Source organism: Ruditapes philippinarum, unplaced genomic scaffold (genome assembly GCF_026571515.1).
Source record: "Ruditapes philippinarum isolate M1 unplaced genomic scaffold, ASM2657151v2 ctg2889_1_1_1_1, whole genome shotgun sequence".
NCBI lineage: Eukaryota > Metazoa > Mollusca > Bivalvia > Venerida > Veneridae > Ruditapes > Ruditapes philippinarum.
The window spans coordinates 15,132-36,017 of record NW_026861690.1 but is presented as its reverse complement, the minus strand read 5'-3'; the positions used below and the strand labels follow the sequence as shown (position 1 = coordinate 36,017).

Below are 20,886 nucleotides of genomic sequence, written 5' to 3'. Positions count from 1 at the left end.
ACCTCCTCCTGTTTACAGGTTGGGGTCATGATGGTGAACAAGTGTGCAAAGTTTCAAAGCCATATGTCAATGGACTTTGAAAATATTTGAACTATTACAAAAACTTTAACGTAAATTCTAAGTCGAAAAAGGGGCATAATTCTGTCAAAATGCTTGATAGAGTTACCTCCTCCTGTCTACAGGTTGGGGTCATGATGGTGAACAAGTGTGCAAAGTTTCAAAGCCATATGTCAATGGACTTTGAAAATATTTGAACTATTACAAAAACTTTAACATAAGTGGTTACGCCGACGCCGACGCTCGGGTGACTGCAATAGCTCTACTTATTCTTATCGAATAGTCGAGTTAAAAAGGGGCATAATTCTGTCAAAATGCTTGATAGAGTTACCTCCTCCTGTCTACAGATTGGGGTCATGATGGTGAATAAGTGTGCAAAGTTTCAAAGCCATATGTCAATGGACTTTGAAAATATTTGAACTATTACAAAAACTTTAACATAAGTGGTTACGCCGACGCCGACGCTCGGGTGACTACAATAGCTCTACTTATTCTTATCGCATCGTCGAGCTAAAAATGATTGCCTCATACCAAAAAGAATATATTTTTAATGACTATATAAATCATATAAATACCATTTGAGATGGTTTGATACTGTAGGGTGCAGGAGCCGGTTGTCCTACATGCTGTCTACAAAATACACTGACAACTTTCGGTCTGGAGTTCTCCTTTTCCTGTGTTGAATCAACACTTTCCTCCGTCTTACTGAACCCAGCTAGTGTGACTTCGCGACTTGTGTTCTGTGAGCTGTCCACAGAGTTTGGAATATAGTCTGTGGGTTCACGTATCACTGGCATAGGCACTGTAAATATAACAGTGATATAAACATCCTTATTCAATATTGTCTTCAAGTAACATCTGTGAATACACTTGATGATTTCAATGTTCAATACCAAAGTTCAGCCTCAAATTTCACACACTATTAATTTGCTGATCATAATACAATAAACACTTACAACATGTGAGAGTTTTTGGGATGATGTTTAGGACATTTAGGAGATAATTTTTTATATACTATTTTTCATCTTTTTCTTCTAACAAAAACAAGTGTGTCAGCGTAAATGCAACCATGGCCTCACTGAACAATTGCATGACCTTTGACCCAATGACCCAGAAAAGAATACAGATTTTTGTATCAGGGTTATTGTAACCATGACCTTTGCCCTACTGACCCCAAAATTATAACCAGTCTTCCAAAGCTTACATCTGACAATAACTTGAATTGGTTTCACAAAATTTAATGTATGTTATAATGAAATCAAATACAGTATTAGAAAGGGCAATTGTATGTGTCAAGGTCACTGTCACCCTGACCTTTATTCAATGTTACCAAAACAAATTGTGAAAGAGCCAATACATACATGTGTTTGTAATTCTTCAATTATGAATCATAATTATGCGGCTAAAAGAAGCTAATTCCGTTTACAACAATATCTACATTCATATTAACAATATCTAAATATAGAGCTACAATGTTATATAACTTGTTTTTAAAGCAGCACACCTACAGATAATGAAATTTTAAAACAACATTTTACTTGGTAAATAGTTTGTTAAGTGTACAGACAAAATCAATTTAGACTAGCTTATGACTTTTTTTATTTACAAGAATCTAAAAATAATATATGTATACAATTTTAGGCATTACATTGTATACAAAATTTGGGATTACATGTCCATTCTTAGAAACAAGGTAGAAATTTGATGATAATGATAGTAAATTTTGTCATACTTTCAAAAAACATGCATAAAAAGCAAAAACTCACCTGGATTATGAACAGATACAGTTAAGCATTTATTCAATTCATGGTCTATTTTATTTCTTCAGTTTGATTTTATTTACCGGTAATTAAATTCATTTACTTGTCTAGAGGCAGGCAGCTTTAAAGTTTGAGATATAATAGAACTCAATACATTATAATGGGGTAAGATTTATATATAAATAATGTTTAAAAAATGCTCTTGGTCTGGTTTAATTGCCAGATACTACACATTATTCCTATAAACCTTTAAGATTGTTCCAGATTGTAACATACTTACCATACAATCTCTATAGAGTTTACTAAAATCTCTTTCCTTTTCTAATGCTACAATTTTCTTCTTTACTATATTGCATTATTTGACAAATGTATCTAATTTCTAGATTATTATAGTAAATAAGCATAAAAATTGATTAAGATCTTGACCTTTTGATTTGTTTTCTGATTCAAAGCGCTTACTTCTGACATTGAATTAAAAAAAACACACTGTTGTGAAAAATGGATTGGTACCTAATAAAGTAATTTCTGCAAACAGTTTAATAAGATATCCAATTAAATATTTTTGCAACTGAATTTGAAAGAAACCCGTTTTTTGAAGTGTGAGTGGTCTGTGTAGTTGGAACATTTTATATAGGTAAACAAGTTATTATAAGTCAAAAAGCCAGTTTGTCACCTTAGTGCACTAATGGCATAAGTTTGTCCAAATTTAATTGGAGTTTACCAGTTATTGCACTAAGGTGACAAATTGTTTTTTCCCATTCAGTAACACTGTCTAAATGCAGGAATAATATGGTGCTGTGTAACACAAAAGCATTTGAAATTACAAACCCTTCATCCAGTGAGTAACAGGGACTTTGACACCAAAGAATCCCTGGTAAATGCACAGAGATTTACGTTATACCCCGTGCTATTTTGTGTGTGAAAACAATACATAAGCATTCAAAAAGCTGAGATATAACCCTTAATTTTTGTAAGTTTTCTCCCTTTATTTATAGCGATAAAATCTACAAAAAGTTTAAATGAATGTTTCTTTTTTCTTCTTTAAAAATGAAATATTGATTAAAATCAAGGGAGAGTACATTTTGAGAATTTACATAATACATAAATACTTGTATGTATATCTTCTAGAAAAAATGTGATACAGACTATTAAAGGAACTCCACTGAGGTTCAAAACCTTTAAAATACAAAATTTGAATTTCTTACATAGATTTGCTGGGGTACTTAAAACAGAAAGATATGCAAAAGATGATTAAGAAATAAAGTGAGAAATAAATTGAAAATCATATTTTTGTGCTATTCTCAGCTGTTTTGAAGTGGAAAGCTTTTCAACAGTTATCAATTTTTGGGTCATTTTTTACAATTAGAGTGATTATTCTGGAAAAACGGATTAAGCTAATGATCTGAAATTTTGAATACATGATATTGCTCTAGACCTACATCAAAATGTAATATTTATCTTGAAAAATAATTTTCCATTCCAATCATGTCAAAAATGAAACCTCTCAGTGGAGTCCCTTTAATTGGAGTTTTCAGTAAGAAGAAAGAAATCCACAAGAGGGAGTACTGTATTTTTTTATAGCCATTTGACAGTTGATAGACATGGTTATATGTCCAAGTATAGACAGCTGTATGCAAATATATAACTGATCAGTAATTAGCTAATAACCATTTATATAAGGCCATAAAACTTGTCAAAAAGTATGATAATTTGAATGAATTTATAATACTGTACACACAATACTGTCTTTGATTAAAACTGAAATACATTCATAAATTTGCTGCAGCTGTGCATCAGAATAAAATATATAGCCCAACTGTCTAATGAAATTTTACATAACAAAGCATGCAGGATTACACAAAACAGCTGAAAAGAAAAATTTCCATTTTAGGAAATGAGCAATCCTGTTTAATCAATGATGCTAGTCTTGGGTATGAATACATGCAACAAAATGAACTAATGGAAGGAATTGTATCATAATTTTTATGCAAGATGACAGAAAAAAATGGAGAAACAATCCTGCCAAAAAATATATGTCTGTTTCTTCTTTTTCCTTTTTTTCCCCCACGACCAAAGAATTTGACTGACCTTAAATTTGTTTGTTCACCAAAAAGACTACAACTTAAAATTTTTAAAATAAATATTAACTCTTAAAATAACTACCCTTTGTCACCAGTATAGAGCCAGGCCAGCCTACACATTGCACAGTGCAATCTGACATAATGACTCTATACTGTTGGCTGACCAGGTTGAAATTTTCATCTTGGTATTCCCCAAAATTGATAATGGAAAGTTCCAAAAATAGAGGCTGGGCAAGTCTATTGGAGGAATTCAACAGATTAAGGGTAAAAAAAAAGACATTACTGTCTTGAGACTCATTATTCATGTAGTTTTGCAAAAAGAAAATAACTCTTCAAACTTGTCTTTTATCAAGGAAACAGGAAACAGACATTTGTTATTTTGGCCTTACTGTATAGTGCTCCCATGCAATGAGCATTTGTACATGTATAACTACCCATGCATACAATAAATCATGCATTTATAACTTAAAGCATGCATATATCTTACCAATTTTCTGCGGTTTTGGGGCTAAATGAGAACACATATATATGTTACTTATTATACAAGAAAAAAAGAAAGAAAGAAAGATGAAAATGTTTGAAATGTCAATTAATCTAATCTAAAATACTAGGTGATAATGTCTAAAATCATAATTCTTCAGTAACAAAGATATTGTCAATTCAAAATTGACACAAATGGTCATTTGCCGAACATCATTGACCGTTGTGAATAGCTCACAGTACACTGTTTTCATGAAAGCTTAACAGTGATCAAATGCACTTTTCCAAAATAAAGTTACTGAAATACTTAGTTTGAAACAACACACTGAGAATAATTTTTTTCCAAAAGAAAATAAAAACTGAAGGCCAATTTAAATGATAATCATAGTTACTGTCCTCTAAGAAATATGACACAGTGTTCCATTTTGTACTTGTAAGGATACAAAATATGGAGGAAAAAAAAAAACATGTCAAATTTACATTAGCTTATGCTGAATGCATCAAATTAGTTGAAGAAAAAAATCAAATTAGTTGTAACATATTAACCTTCTGCCGGAGGAACAATTTCATTGCCTTCAGCATCCTTCAAAGGGAAGGGCTTCCCAAAACAAACCACCATGTCCATCAGTTTAGGATCTTCTTCTATAATATTATATACCTGCCAATCTACCCTGATATCTGCAAAAAATATATATAACAACCTGTGTAATTATTTGATTTACTTGCTTGTTATTATCTCTCGATACAAATGTCAATAAGATACATGTGTCAACATAATCAGAAATAAACAAACTAGTTTGTTAGTTAGTTAGGAGAAGAACCCAAATCTATCACATAGATTTCTAGCTTTAAAATTATGAAATTTGTATGGAAAAATGTTCAAAAAGTGTCCGGTTGATGGTTCCCTGACCAGAACATGTTATGTTTGAAAATGTTCTCTTCCTTAAATAGAGTACATTTGTGTAAATCTAAAAAACCAGGCCCACTTTCATTATTTTCAGCTACTCAATTTTCTTTTTTGAATATTTCTTTTTTATAACCTTTGGCTAGTTCACTTAATTTAATTATCTTTGACTTCACTTAATTTCATTATCTTTGGCTATTTCACTTCATTTTTGAATATATTCAGCTATTTCACTTGTTTTTGATAATCTGCTATTAACAACGTTTTTAATAGCTCAAACCTCTTCATTTAACTTTTAATTATCTTCAGCTTTTTCACTTTATTTTTTATTTCTCTGAAATTTCCCTTTAGCTATTTCACTCACCTTGTGGACTGTTGTTTTTCACCCTCATTGTCCGGTTGCAAGCAGCGGTACCAGCAACATGGGTACCAAACCTCACCATCGGTCTCATCTCTGGTATACCAGAGGTCATCTGGAAACTTAACGGGCAGCCAACAACTGTCATAGATACTGGGATCTTTGTCTCTTCTAGTTCACCAACCTAATTTACAACAACATCAACAACATCAGCTTGATTGTTTTGGTTGATAAAAAGAAAGATTATATACATTTTTTTGCAAATCTTACCATAACAGTATTTAAAGCCATTTCTTTAGTATCTGAACACTTAACCTGCTTTTAAAAACAGGTATACCCACCCAACTCACAGCATCATTTAAAGACTGATCAAATGGGTCTACCCTTTATTGGGATTTGAAATCAATTATGTAATTTATCAAATTGTAATGTCAATATCTTATCATATATCTGATTTAAGGTTAGATAATCATTTCATTTTAATATTGATTATTTTCTCCCATTTATGTTAAGTATATTTTATATATTCATAAAATGTACTAGTCTTTTTTTATTGGGATTTACGTTGCACAGACACATTAGATATAGACTTTCCAGCTTTACTGGTTAAGGAAGATCTCAGGTGCCTTCCAAGCATTATTTCAGGCACAAGTGGGCACTTGAGTAGAACTGCAGACATTATGTATGCTAGTTGAATAGCTTTTCCAAGTCCAAGGTGGGTCTTGAACCCACAACTATGAGAGGCAAGTGTTTGAAGTTAATGACCATAACCACTCTGTCATGGACACCCCTCCTGTTATAGTCAATTTCTGTGAATCTTAGAAATGTCCCAGGCATATATACAATTACAAGCTCTAGCAATGAAACAGTTACAAAGCAATACATTCTAGTTTGTTGAAGTACAAAATTGCCGTGAAAATAGTGACATGATAATTACTTTACAGATGATGTTATCATTGTACTCTCCCCACATGTCACTGAAAGCTGTCACCTCAATCACCTCTTCACTAAATGCTGACAGAATACCTGATGATGGAAGCGGTACAAATGCCGTGCCGTTACCTTGACTCAACATAGCTGTACATAAATCTGAAATAAAAATGGAAAATAAGGAAACATGAGAACAATACATGTATCATGTTGATCATCAGGGCGATGAAAAATTATCTTTATTTAGAATTAAAGCCAACAAGTATAGAGAGACTGGTGTACAAATACTGGTGTACAAATTCTAGTGTACAGGTACTAGTGTTCAGAGTCTGGTGTATAATGACTGGTCAAGCTGCACATATGTCTGTATATAGGTAAGACATTCAATGTTTTAGCAGCAAGTAAATATTCTAGACCAAAAATTGCCAAAGTTATATTAGCTTCATAGGGATATAATTTCTTAAAAATCATTTTTAACAATGCTACATACCAGCCTGGGCTTTAGTCTCAGTCTTGCTGAATGGGTCCGCAAGGTTTGGTGTCTTCCCAAGCATCAGTCTTCGTGTACTGTTTTTGTAATAAGATACAAAAAATAACAATCAATACATTATATAGGGTTTTATGGTTATAAAGTACTAATTAATTCAACATGGACTCCTAATACATGTTTTTGTTTGCAATTTTATTAGATAAAAGGCTATATAAAATGATATCCTATTGGCCATTTGAAAAAGGCATTTTGTAAGGGGTTTCTGTTTCAAGACAGGCTATGGTACAAGTTTGAATACACAGCTGAATTCTATTTACAGACCAGTATATAAAATTTAGCAAAAGTAGGCCTTTTAAAAAGGTAAATTTTCAATGTTAATGATCAAATATGACAACTACAATGAATAGCCTTTAACTGTGTAAGAGCCTTCTTTATTTCAAATTGATCTTTATTTAGCTTTCATCATTTTTCAGGAATGGTCTTTTTCAAAGACTACAATGTAACTTTAAATTAGTAAAGGTCTTTATACGGAGGTTGTCTTTCTGCAAAATTGGACGTAGCTAAAGGATTAGATATACTAAGTTATTCACATACCTGACAGTTCTTGTGAGTTCTCCTCTCTTTTGTTCTGGTGGTGTGGGTGGTTTAGAGAAGAAGCTCTCTATAGTGAAGGTATATGGTGTAGTGATGGCCGTGTTGTTGGAGAGATGTAAGTACATCTTTGGGGTCGTGCCAAGTGCAACTTCCTTTCCAAAATCTAGCCTTAACTCATCCAGATTTCTGTATATTAGATAAGAATACTTATTTATGCTATATCTTTTTCAAACTCCCACCTAACACAGGAAAAAAAGTCGAAAAAAAGACAGAAACCATTATTATTTACACATAACAAAATGTGCAGAAAATCAGCAATTGGAAGAGGAAGTATTTCCCTCTTTAAGAGAAGACTTCAAGAGTAACTTCAAATACAGGGATAAAATGTATTGAGAAATTGTACTTCAAGTAAAAATTGATACTGTTGCCATAAAGATGTTTTTGGTCTACATATATGGCTACTATGCAGAGGTTGCACTTTATGGGCAGAAGAATCGAGCACAATTTAAGTACTAAACTTTAAATTTTCAACAAGTCAAATTACCAAAGCACGGCTTATCAACCAAACATATAAAAATTCTGCTTTTCTGTCTGGAACAAATTGAATGAGTAATGCTTTATAAATGCTTTATAAAAGCAGTTCTACTCATTACACACTTGATGCTCCTAACAATCATTATACTGGCATGTAGTAATAGATATTGAGAATAAAACTTTAGAATTCTGAAAAAATGTTAAAACTTACAATTTTTCCCTGCCATCCTCAGATACCTGGTAGTGTACAGAAAGACCCTTACAGTCACAATATAGCGCTAGTATCAGAGGCTTGTCCACACCTTCCACTTTACATGGTATCCTTAGATCACTGAAGTCTCCCTGTAAAATAAAATTGTCCAGAATATTAAAATAATTCAAAGCATTCAATATCCTATGAGTAAAATAATAAAACAATAGTCTCTGACATACACAAGAGTACCACATAAGGTGTTAACGCTTGTCTGTTAAAAGTTAAAAAGGGTCATAACTCCATAAATATTGCTTTTAAAATTATGCTCCTTGTCTTACAGCTGCACCTTGTCATGAAAAGCAAGTATTCCAAGTTTCATGCTGATACCTTTTGAAATGCTTGAATTATGGGCTACATTAAAGTTTTTGCACAACAATGACATGAAAAACTGATGCCCCCACATTCCACTATTTTGATTTTATCAGTCTACACATGGACATTATGATAGCAGGACAGCCTGACAGACAGACCTGGTCAAACCTATTTGCTCTCCCCAACCCTCCCTAAATTAGGAGCATAAACATGTAAACCAAGATCATTATAACATGCATTTCAAAAGATTACCTCTCTGTAAGCAAGAAAGTTGATAGTTATTGGTTTTTCTTCTCTACCATTGAGCTCTCCAATCTTGGGGTCCATTTCTAAACTGCAGTCTTTAGCATCCTCTCCGCAAGGCTAAAACAGAGGAACAATAACATGAAACATAAACTGTAAAGCTATCAAATTGTAACATTCTAGACAAATATCGAGATTCTTAATAAAATGTAGTTTAACTTCATTTGATACTGACTGATTATTTTTTTCATACAAAGTACAATACACAATGTATTAAATTTTCCTAAAAATATACAAAATCTGCAGAGGTTACATCAGTTATATTGTTTGTTTTTTTCCTCTCACATAATTCAGACAGATTTCAAGCATGAATTGAATTAGAAAATTCCAAAAATTATTCAAAATTCTACCAATTTATCTGAGATACAGCTAATTCAACTCAGCATCTCAAAGTAATTCATCCAAATCCTCCAAAATTTATGAAAATTGTCTAGTTCAATTTAATTTTTCAAAAGCTTTTTTTTTCAAATATCTAGCAAATTTTCTTGGTATTCCTAGATAAATTGGCAATAAGAATGAAATGTTCCAGAACAAAATATTATTCAGCTATTTCAAGTAAAGTTTTAACTGTATAGCAGAGATTTCACACGTTTCTTGCAAGGAAATATACTAGCAAGTTTCTTTAATATTGTGGAATTACACTTTTACAAAATTCCAACAACAACCTTGCAAACTACAGCCAAAAGATAGCTTGATACACTTTAAACAATCTCTCTAAAAATTGAACAACAAAGATGAAGAACTTACATCTCCCCATTCAAACACAGTAGGAAGTAGAGTTTGGTTGAACAGCTTGGCTGTTGCCATCACTGGTACTCCAACATACACTCGTGGTAGTGTGACTTCACACTGGATGAGGCATGCCTGTACAGTCTGGACCTCCGCATAGCAGGCAATCTTACTGTAATTTACATAATATATCATAATATATAATAATAAAAATAATAATAACTTTATTCACTAAAGGTTACAAACATATGAGTGAAATAGTATAAACTGATTCATTTTACAAATAAATGCAAGTCAATGGCAACAAACAAGTACATATTTTACATGACAAGTCAGACATAAATTACGCTGTATGCTGAAAATTACTTATTTATAAATGTAATATTAAATGTTATATTACTGAATAATATCTATTTATAATACAAATGAAATATGTCAATAGTCTGATCTAGACAATCTGAAAGACAAAATTAAATAAATGTTCTTTTTGACATCATATTTGAACGCAGTGACTTAAGTTTAAATTTTTTATCTTAAACTACGGACGTCCTTCATAAGGTAAAGGAAACAGATAGCATTGAAGAACACACCTGTCTTGACCATCTTCCACCATAACTTCAATGACACGTCTAAAAGATTTAGCTGTCAGAGGATGGAATGTAACAGTGATTTCTCTAATCTCCAACGGCTTTAATTCACCCTCACTAGGCTCAAATGTGAACTCACTAAATCTCTGGGAAAAAAAATAAATCAAATAATATTTGCACTTCAAATATTGAGAAATAAATATGTCAGGGTTTCATAACAATAAATATTTTTATTTAATTTTACCCATGAAATATGGTGCTATATCAGTCAGATATATTTCATATTTTTTAAAAATAAATATGAAATATAAATATGAAAGTGGGCGGAGTCAAACCTCATATTTATTTTAAGGGACTTCTTTCGCCATTTTGTTTGAAAAATCTGATAAATACAAAACAACTTTTTCTTGAATATTGTTTTGAAAACTATCTAGCATGATAGAAAATGGTCTAACTAAGAAAATTAATCCGAACACCAATATCTTTAATTCAGTAATTAACGCTGTACAGACGTTTAAAGAGTTGTTTACATGACGTCACAATGTAGCGCCAAACAGCGCGTGCTTACGCATAAATTACTGCGCGCTGTACAATTGCAGTTGGTAGCAAGCAAGGGGATTCGTTACCATTTTCTTTGATAATGAAATTAAATAAAAAGGTTATTTTTTCGTTTTTTTGTGAAATATGGTATATATTTTCACTCAACATGATAAAATGCCACATATTTTCACTCGCCGTACCGGCTCGTGAAAATATGTGGCATTTTATCATGTTTCGTGAAAATAAATTCCATATTTCACGCAAACGAAAAAATATCCTCTTAATATTATTTGGTTATAAAAATTAAGAACTCTTGTATGTTTAGCATTCTAATGTACATGATTGTGAATGGATTTTGAACAGAAGTATTTGATTTTGTTATATAATTATTGCTTGAATTGTTAAAGATCCTACTAACCACACAGATACAAACATGTTTTAAAAGTCGTATCCATACAGCTACAAAAGAAGTTTAACAAAAACCTTACCATACTATCATCAACATCGTCATCATCAGGGGTCGAGGTGGCGGGACTGTCCCGTATATACCAAGGTGTAATAATTGAGGCCTTGTTATTTATAGTGATCTTTCTCTGTACAGTTTGTCCGAGTCGTACAAGACCAAAGTTCAAGTCAGGCTCATCAATTGACACTTCAGGACCCTACAATTTAATGTTAGCAAAGATATTGGATGAAATCAAACATAAAAATCTCTTTCAAATTATTCATCATGATTTCTGTACCTTGAATTTGGATTAGTCCTCATATTTTCCTAGCCACTATATTAGTATGGCAAACCCATATGACGTTTTAGTAAAGTACTTGGTAGAAAATTAAAAAAAAAAATAGCCCAAATTCAGGTAAATTTTGTGAATACCCTGTTGATTCTCGATGGATAAGCGCATAAACCAAAAGTCAAGTGGGTCCACCTGCCTGTATATAATTAAAATTATTTCATGCACTTTACTTCACAACACTGAATCTGAATTATGCACCTAATTCACCTAATTCATTGAAACAATTTGTTCAAATTATTCACCATGTAGTTTCCCACCTACCTTAAATTCTGCCTGTACTTGAAGATGCAAAGGTTCTTCCAGATTCATCACATGACAGTACAGGGTGTGGTCAATTTTTCCAGGTTCTGTCCCAGTGATAGACAATTCCATATCCATTGCCATTCCATGATCTATTTGATAAATAAGAGGATATTGAACAAGTGTTAGTTCTATACTGACATTATTGAATGAGCTGAATAAATTTCATTATGAACCTACATGAATATAATATTCTATTTATCACATACCAAAAATGCTATTTATCACATACCAAAAATAAGATCTGTTTTCTGTAACAAAAAACAAACTTTTTTTATTCTTTTATTTGGAACTGCTCATTATAGTATTTTAGGTATTTCATGTTGAAAATGTAAAGACAGTACAAAGTGTAGTCTGGGTTGGGTTTTAAGTCAGACTAACACTATAAAGGTCATAAAGAGACTGTCTATTTCTACTGGTACAGGAAGACCTCAGATGCCCCTCCATGCTTTTATTTCAGGCACAAGCTGGCACGTGAGTTGAACCACCAATGACTGTTGTATAGCTTCTTCGCATGAAAGAATTCAAAATCAGTAGCTTGACTCAAACCCAGATGACAGGCGAAAGGTTTGAATTCAAATACTTTAACCAACCTGCAAAAAATGCCCCACATTGTGGTTCAGACTGGCCTGGATTGGTAGCAAAGACAAGTCGTTATCATCTCTTTACATTTACATAATTAAAATCTCTATAAATAACTGTTTTTGTTCAATCTGGTTTATCATGAATATACAAATATTTACAACACATATTCATAATCTTTTCTATGTTTTTTTTATTAATTTCAATGTTAAGGCGATGTGTTTTTTTTCTACAAAAAAAGGAAATAAAAGAAAATATCTCACACTTGTATATTACTTTAGAGTTTCAAATATCCTATTTTACCCTAGATTTTTCCTATTCTTTAAAAAATTCATAAATATGGTTTTTGTATAGTATAAATAGTACATGTATAGTATAAACATACCTAGTTCTCCAAATGGAGGCTCAACTTCAAGAATGTATTTCTCTGTGTATGGTTCCCATTGGAATGTAATAGTCGAGTGGCTGTGATTTGCCATCTGTAATATAACAATTATACATGTACCATCTACTTTTGAAAATGTAAAAAAACCTGTAAATGAAATAATTGTCAGTCCATTATCTGTGAGCTTTTACATCACAAAGCCATTGTCAGGTCTAATAGATTGTCCATTCTTTCTATATATATATTGGGTTTTATTATATAATCTATAAATAGCTTTGAAATGCCTTTCCCTGATTGGCTAACAAGCAACTTTTTGTATAAAATAACAGGTCAATATCAGAGTATATTCACTGTTTTTTCCCTAAAAATAGATTTTCAGAGTATATTCACCGGTTTTTCTTCTAAAAATAGATTTTCTGGAAATCCCTAAAAGACGCGAGACTTTGACGTGACGTCACGCCAAGTTAGATGTTATTATTATGAAAAAACGTTGAGTAAGGTGTACATATGAGTCAAATTAGTCTATTTTAGGTTAATGTTTTGCATTTTTAAGAACAATAGGGATTAGCATGCCAATTGAAAGGGCCAAATTATGGAAACAGTAGACAAGCTGAAAAATAATGATTTCCGTCGTATGCAATGGCAGATGTGATAAGCCATATAAAAGCTATTTATAAATTATATAATAAAACAGATATGTACTTTTTAGCTGTTGAATATGATGTGATATGTACTGAAAAATTAATATTGACCTCGGCTATCGCCTCGGTCAATATCAATTTTTTCAGTACATATCACATCATATTCAACAGCTAAAAAGTCCATATTTGTATAATAAGTCATACAGGTCTTACAGTTATTTATTTGTATTGTTTTGTTGGGTTATAAGTGACACAGCCACTGTGTCCCTAGTCTCATAGTACATTCCATTATTTTACAGTTGGATGAAGACTACATACAACTCTAGGTATATTAATATCTCATGCCCATGCAGACAGTATATTAAACAACATTTTATATTTTTTTCTATCTATAAACTATAAAAGAGCAGTTGTTATAATTAACCATAACTCTAACACTAGGGATGTGTCTGAATCTTCAAGTTTTTTTTTTTAAGAAATGAAAGAAATTTCTTTTATAAGGCATTTTACACCAAAAGCTGTTAAACACTATGAAATTAACTACTAAGCCATTTAGACTACTATTCAAAATGATCACTCAATATCTCAAAGATGAGACTAGCCCACAGATATTTGTCAAGCCTCATTTGATTAGTGCTTTGTTACAAAATTATATTTCATATTTACTTACAGTGACCATTTTCTTCAGAGTTGTGCCAACTAAATTCTTGCCAGGTACATGCATGGAATAAGGGTGTAACACAACACTGAGTGGAGAACTTTCACCTTTGACCTCTATTTCAAGGGCTGTCAGGTCTGCAAATGGTGGCACTGTGAATATTCAAGAATAAAATGTGATTTAAGCAAAAAATTGTAACAAACTTGGATCAAGTTCACATTTTAAACTTACATTTTACACTTCACTCAAAATTGATTGTGACAAAGAATGTGCTGTTTATTTATATCATACTCTATCATGCTTATTTGACTAATAATTTTTGTTGTCATACTTCATTATGACAGCTGTGACCTAGTAGGGTTGAACCTTCCCAGACAGACTGCTAAAATACTAGACAACTTCCACTTTTAATATTTTAATATAGCCTTCATTTAGGAACAATCTCAGCATTTTTTTTGTTTAATTTTCCAAGGAATCAAATTCATTTGTTCATTCATTCATTGTTCTAAAAGAAACCCTATAAAGGTTGAATACATACTGTCACCTTAATGCAATAACAGGTCAATTCCTATTAAATTTATGAGGAGTTAACCTGTTACTGCACTAAGGTGATGATATAAACTATTGTTCATGAATTAACATAGGGAGCAAAGTGCCCTGTTCTAACTCTTAGCTTGCTGACTGGTATTGCTTCTCCCTGTGTGATCCTTGCCATCTGGTCAAGGTCCACACTCTATACTATTTAGCAAAAGTTTTATTATGAAATTTTCCTGGAAAACAACAAATGGTATTGTCTAGATTGAAAGACAGACAAGTTCATTTAAAATATTTAGCGTTGTAAGGGTTAAATATTGTACATACTGTCATTATGCGGCATGATTATATCCGAGACATCTTCTTCATCGCCCTCCTCTTTACGATCCTTATCATTGGCCGAGCTTCCCTTGCTGCTCATCTCCAGTGATGACGGGACCATGTTCAGTAGCAAATGTAGTACACTATGAAACTTGTCAACCTGAAAATGATTGGCATTTAGAGATGTAAACCTTTGTTAAATGCACTTGTCACATGTTTTTTTATTATGAAAAAAAAGATCAAGGGAAAGTAAAAAGTATAGTGCGACTGCTGACTACCTCTGTTCTAGTGCCATATGCCCCCATTTGCTAGTAGTAGTTTTGTTTTTTGTATTAAATCTGTTTGAAGTTCATGTCTTTTATAAAATCATTTATTAAAGATTTATATCTTAGAACATAATAGGGCAGCAAATAAAATGTAACATTTCTGTGATATAACATTCCATCTAAGGGGAGCGGTGGCCTCATGGTTAAGGTGTCTGCCTCTCAACCCAGAGATCATGGGTTCGAGCCCTACTCGGGTTACAACCATGTTTCTTCATATGACACCAGTACAGGTTGGTTCCAGGAAGCAGACTCGAAAGTGATTAAAATAAGTTGCAAGAACCTGTTTCGCAGTCGAGCTTAAATAAAAATGTTTAAACCAACATTCCAGAGATAAAATCACTTAGAACATCAACTGAGATTTAACATATATAACAGATATAACATTCAAACATAATATTTGAAATGATATATATCACACAAATTAGATGAGATATAACATTTATACATGTATATAAGACTTACTACAGGTGGAGCATAAGTTATCTTAAATTCCATGCTTTCTGCTGGTGGTAAGACGCCAGTTGGTGGATGTACACTAAAGACTGAATCTACGTCTGGTACCCGATCATACTTCTTACTGGCAGCATCGGAGCCCGGGCTATCAAACTGAGGTTTGTAAATCATCCATTGGAATGGAAGGCTTACATCTCTGCCAAAATAATTAAGCAATATTTAACCCATTACTTCATATACACGCCTTTTAACGCCTTTTTCACCCCCCCCCTTTTTGTTGTCTCAAATGATGAAAAAATGCCTTATTTAGGCCCCAAACACTTGTTTTTGTTTGAGAAATGTTGTTATAAAAAGTGACCTCTTTTTTGGCGCGGCCCCCCAACCAAAAGATACATCAGGGGGTTGCCAGAAGGGAGATGTGCCCCCTTCTGTTTGGGGGGTTTGAAGGGGGCGGAGTCCCCCTCATCGCCAAGAAAATTTTGGACTTGTGAGAGGCTGTAAATGACCCCAGATTGATCATAAGGTAACGTGTAACCAACGCTGAAAAGCATTTGACTCTATCTCAATCCATTGAGAAGTTGCAGCACTTTGAAATCAATTTTGATGGAAAAAATCAACGCAAAATAGTGATTTTTGGCAATTTTGAGATGTCCCCTCGTTGCCATGGTAACAGAAAATTTTAGCCTGAGCATGTTGTTGCAAGGGCAATGGTCCAGTCAACATTTGTGCCAAGTTTGATTAGTGTTGAAGCAGTTTTTATAGTGTTATCTGTATCTTTTGTTATGTGTTATCTTTTCAATGAAAACAGCCATTTTTCACAAAATGCTCATGAAGTAATGGGTTAAATTATAAATGATGTCAAATTATTTTTCTGTTTTTAAAATGACCTTAAATTTGTTATGACATGGCATAGTTAGAATGGTAAAAGGTGCCATATCTATCTGTGTACTTTATTTACACAGAATGTAGACACTTGAAATTTTGAACTACAGATTTACGTGCATTAATTGTGGAATACAAATTAATATTTATCAAAATAGTTAGGAAAACTAACTAATACATATATGACTCATCAACAGCTGAATATTTAATATTATGTCAGATAATGTTTTGTATAAGAACTGTAGCTTCATTACATATATTTCCATATATTATTGTACTATGACATATTAATTATTGTGATTCAGTGAAAAACAAAGTAAAAGTTATGAGTTCTATTTTACTTTTGTTGTTGATCGACAGTCTTTCTCTATTCCAAAAAAGCAATCAGAAAAACTTAAAACATGTAGTTTAAGAAATCACATACAAAACTTAGCCAGGTAAAACTTTGACAATACTCACGCTGTATTTTTAACGACAGCAATTCTGTCAGTGTAAGTGAATGGGTTCAACTGGTCAAACTTGATCAAGTGTTCAGCTGTGGAATCTACCAGCTCCCCTGGTGCTGCTTCCGACAAACCACGCTCAACTGACACCAGCTCAACGCTGGCCCTCTGTGCTTCACCTGTTTAGAAACATTTTTGATTTTACCTTTTTTTTTATTCAAAAATAAATATTAAAAAAACCCCAAAAAACAATCAATCAAATATTAATATGGTATTTAATCTTACCCTAAAGAATTATCAATCTTAAATTTCTTGTGACAACAATAAAGGACACATGCCAAAAGTATATAACTAGGTCCACCTTCCAGCTATATATATATAACAGTTTGACCTGAAGCTCTATACTGGTGAGTGTTCAATTCTATTATTTTCACTTCAATTCTGAAATCCATTTAAATACATAGTACTGTTCTTTGTGGACACTAAACAATTACATGACACAAATCAAGAACAGATTAAACAAATGTAAGAACTATAGACAAACTTACCTTTAAGAGTAAAGTGTCGGACATTACAGTTGTCACACACCATACACATGTCAATCTGGTAACTCTTCACGGACGGAGGCTGGAAAACTATCTCCATTACACCAGTCTGACCTGGTCCAATGTCAATCACGGATGGCCTAACATCAAATGGAGGAATAGAGACACTGCCGTTACGTACCACTGACTGGAAGGGAAAAACAAGAGCTGTCAGAAGGACAGCGCGCTCGACTTTTTTAGTGCTTGCCTATAAAACAAAACTTTGACAGTTAAGGGCACACAAGACTTTAACTAGGAATTTCTAAGTACAAATCAAGAAACATTTTCACAGAGTTATCTTCTCTTGCTTACAGATAGGTCTCATGATGGCAAATAAGAACTCCAACTTCCAAAGTAATATCTCAAATGGTTAAGTCAACAAGTGGACAAGAATGAAAATTTTAACTGAGTTTCTAAGTCAAAAAGGGCCATAATTCAAATAAAATCCTTGACAGAATTACCTTCTCCTGGACATGTTTGGGAATCATGATTGTAAACAAGTATTCCAACTTTCAAATTAATATCTCAAACAGTTCAGTCAAAAAGTGGACTGGTACTAAAAACTTAACCAAGATTCTAAGTCGATAAAAGGCCTTAATTTTTAAAACAAATCCTTGACAGAGTTACCTTCTCTTGCGTACAGATGGGGGTAATGATGTGAAATAGCATTAAAAGTTTCAAAGCAATATCTCAAAGGGTTAAGGCAATAAGTGGATTTTACCCATATTCAATGTATTTTCTAAGTCAAAAAGGGGCATAATTCTGTCAAAAACCTTGACAGAGTTATGTCCTCTTGTCTGTTGATGAAGGTCGTGATGGTAAACAAGTATGGTCAGTTTCAAAGCAATACCTCCAATGGTTTTGAAATAAAGTGAGGTGGTACAAAAAACTTAACCAAGCTCAATACACTTTCTAAGTCAAAAAAGGGCCATAATTCTGTCAAAAACCTTGACAGAGTTTATGTACTCTTGTCTGTAGATGGAGGTTATGATGGTGAACAAGTATGGTAAGTTTCAAAGCCATACTTGTAATACTTCTGAAATAAAGTGGGGTGGTACGAAAAACTTAACCAAGGTGTGACGCCGACGCCGACGCCGACGCCGGGGCGAGTAGGATAGCTCCCCTTTTCATAGAAAAGTCGAGCTAAAAATGAATTTTTAGGAATCAGTTACAACATCCTTACATTTTATTTTCTCCTTATGCTTATGTTGACTAACTATTTCAAATATATAACACAAATAAGAAGTCAATATTTGCTGAATCAGTATTATTTTTTCAGATTACCGAAATGTAAGATACATATATGTGTGTGTAGATAAAGAAATATTAGTTACTTGTAATAAATGATATAGAAGATCATTGTGGGCCTGATGTAAAACTTGAAGAGTGGTCAGACAGTCTAGTGGTTAAGGTGTCTGCCTCTAAACCTATGTATCAGGGGTTTGATCCCTACCAGAGTCATGACCATGTTTCTTGTTAAGGCACAATGACTGGTCAACTCAAGAATACAGACTCTTCAGTACTTGGTATATGCTTCTAAACTTTCTGCAACACAAAGCTAAAAATAAATATTGACTTTACTTGCAGCAAATTACCTTGAAGTTTGTGGTAGGCCAGGAACTACTAGGCATGATACAGAATCTGCCATAGCCACCTTCATTCTTGATTACATACTGGACAACATGACATCCACCGACCAAACAAAATCCAACATCTATCACTGGGGGAACTGAGAGACAAAAAAACCATCAGAAAATCAGAAAATATTAATATTGTGTTTGTTTATTTCTTTGTTTTAATGTGCTGGAACAAAAGTAGAACCATCAAGCTTTAGTAAGCAATTGCATAGCTTCCTCACATGAAAGAATTCAAAACAACCATGGTCAAGAAAGACAAATCAGCAAAATTAAAACACTAGCTAGGTTGCAGGTCACTATAGCAACATAATATTTTAAAAAAAAAAAACCAACCAGATGTAGAGGTTTTAGAACTTTTTTTCTGAAAGATTGTAGTTTTTAAAACATGTATACATTTCCTATCTATCAGGTGCCACAATGGTTAAGTAGCAAAAAGAGCTTACTTGTAAGTTTTGGGGGCGGTCTCCGACCAAGTAAAGGTACTATGATTGGCTCACTAGACTGGGTTTGAATCTTAATCTCATCATCAAAGTCTCTATGGGAGTCGGGGTTGAACCGTACCGCATAGTGACAACTCATCCCTGGGGCAACCAGCCCATGCTCTCCTGGGAACTGACCTACAGTATACAGAAAGCTATTTATCATATATTGTTTTTATCCACAAGCTAGTCAACTGCTTTATGTCAAAGGCTCACAGCTATGGTGAAAAAAGATAAAACAATAAAAAAATCTTTTATAGTTCAAATGGGGCACTTAACACTTTAATGATTTTTTTTCTTTTTTATATTATCATTTATCTTTCACTTTTAAATAGTATAAAGAGGAATATCAGTGGGATATAAATCATATCACACAGTGTTTGAAACTGACTGAGATTGAGATTTGGTTCCTGTTGAATACATTGAAAGATATAGCAAAGATAAAGGCTTGACAGATAAAGATTTCTATGCATCACCTGTCACATAAATTAGCATCCTTTGATGCCAATTTTGATGACCTTGTAAATTAAAGAAAAATTTGCTTCATTCTTGTTTATATGGAAAAATCTCACAACAAAGTGAGAATATTGTTCTATTTACATGTCTAAGAGAGATATACATGTATTCTCTATTCACTAAAACAAACTAGTATCCTCTATATACAGTATATCAGAAGCTTACCAAGTCCAACAGAGAAAAATGATGTTGTAGCTGGTAGAGCCCGGCACTGTCTGATACAAGATGACACATTCTTCAAGGTCAAGGTCAACTGTAATAGAAATTTCATATTTCAAAGTCTACTGAAGTTTTAGTTATACATTTTTAATGTCAAGTTTATATGACATTTAAGTTTAACATTCTTTAAGGTCAAGATCATATGACATTTAAGTTTAACATTCTTTAAGGTCAAGGTTAACTGTCATTTAGCTTTTTACATTGCCTAAGATTAAGG

At 32.9% G+C, this 20,886-nt stretch overlaps 1 protein-coding gene across 4 annotated transcripts in view; it reads right to left on the bottom strand.

Moving 5' to 3' along the window:
* LOC132716523 (deleted in lung and esophageal cancer protein 1-like) overlaps window positions 1-20,886 on the bottom strand; it is a 34,843-nt gene that overhangs the window by 6,219 nt on the left and 7,738 nt on the right. For 3 of the 4 annotated variants that reach the window (XM_060699815.1, XM_060699817.1, XM_060699816.1), the window contains 22 exons: window positions 20,616-20,703; window positions 19,899-20,072; window positions 19,414-19,547; window positions 17,783-17,966; window positions 17,251-17,413; window positions 15,919-16,105; window positions 15,137-15,290; window positions 14,288-14,427; window positions 12,977-13,070; window positions 11,971-12,101; window positions 11,401-11,574; window positions 10,376-10,518; window positions 9,804-9,957; window positions 9,006-9,116; window positions 8,400-8,530; window positions 7,655-7,840; window positions 7,061-7,137; window positions 6,578-6,729; window positions 5,647-5,824; window positions 4,925-5,056; window positions 4,386-4,406; window positions 633-859 (listed from right to left, as the gene is read on the bottom strand). In XM_060699815.1, coding sequence (XP_060555798.1) covers window positions 633-859; window positions 4,386-4,406; window positions 4,925-5,056; window positions 5,647-5,824; window positions 6,578-6,729; window positions 7,061-7,137; window positions 7,655-7,840; window positions 8,400-8,530; window positions 9,006-9,116; window positions 9,804-9,957; window positions 10,376-10,518; window positions 11,401-11,574; window positions 11,971-12,101; window positions 12,977-13,070; window positions 14,288-14,427; window positions 15,137-15,290; window positions 15,919-16,105; window positions 17,251-17,413; window positions 17,783-17,966; window positions 19,414-19,547; window positions 19,899-20,072; window positions 20,616-20,703 — 3,135 coding nt within the window. The remainder of the gene's footprint in view (window positions 1-632; window positions 860-4,385; window positions 4,407-4,924; window positions 5,057-5,646; window positions 5,825-6,577; window positions 6,730-7,060; window positions 7,138-7,654; window positions 7,841-8,399; window positions 8,531-9,005; window positions 9,117-9,803; window positions 9,958-10,375; window positions 10,519-11,400; window positions 11,575-11,970; window positions 12,102-12,976; window positions 13,071-14,287; window positions 14,428-15,136; window positions 15,291-15,918; window positions 16,106-17,250; window positions 17,414-17,782; window positions 17,967-19,413; window positions 19,548-19,898; window positions 20,073-20,615; window positions 20,704-20,886) is intronic. The other variant, XM_060699818.1, reaches the window with a different exon arrangement.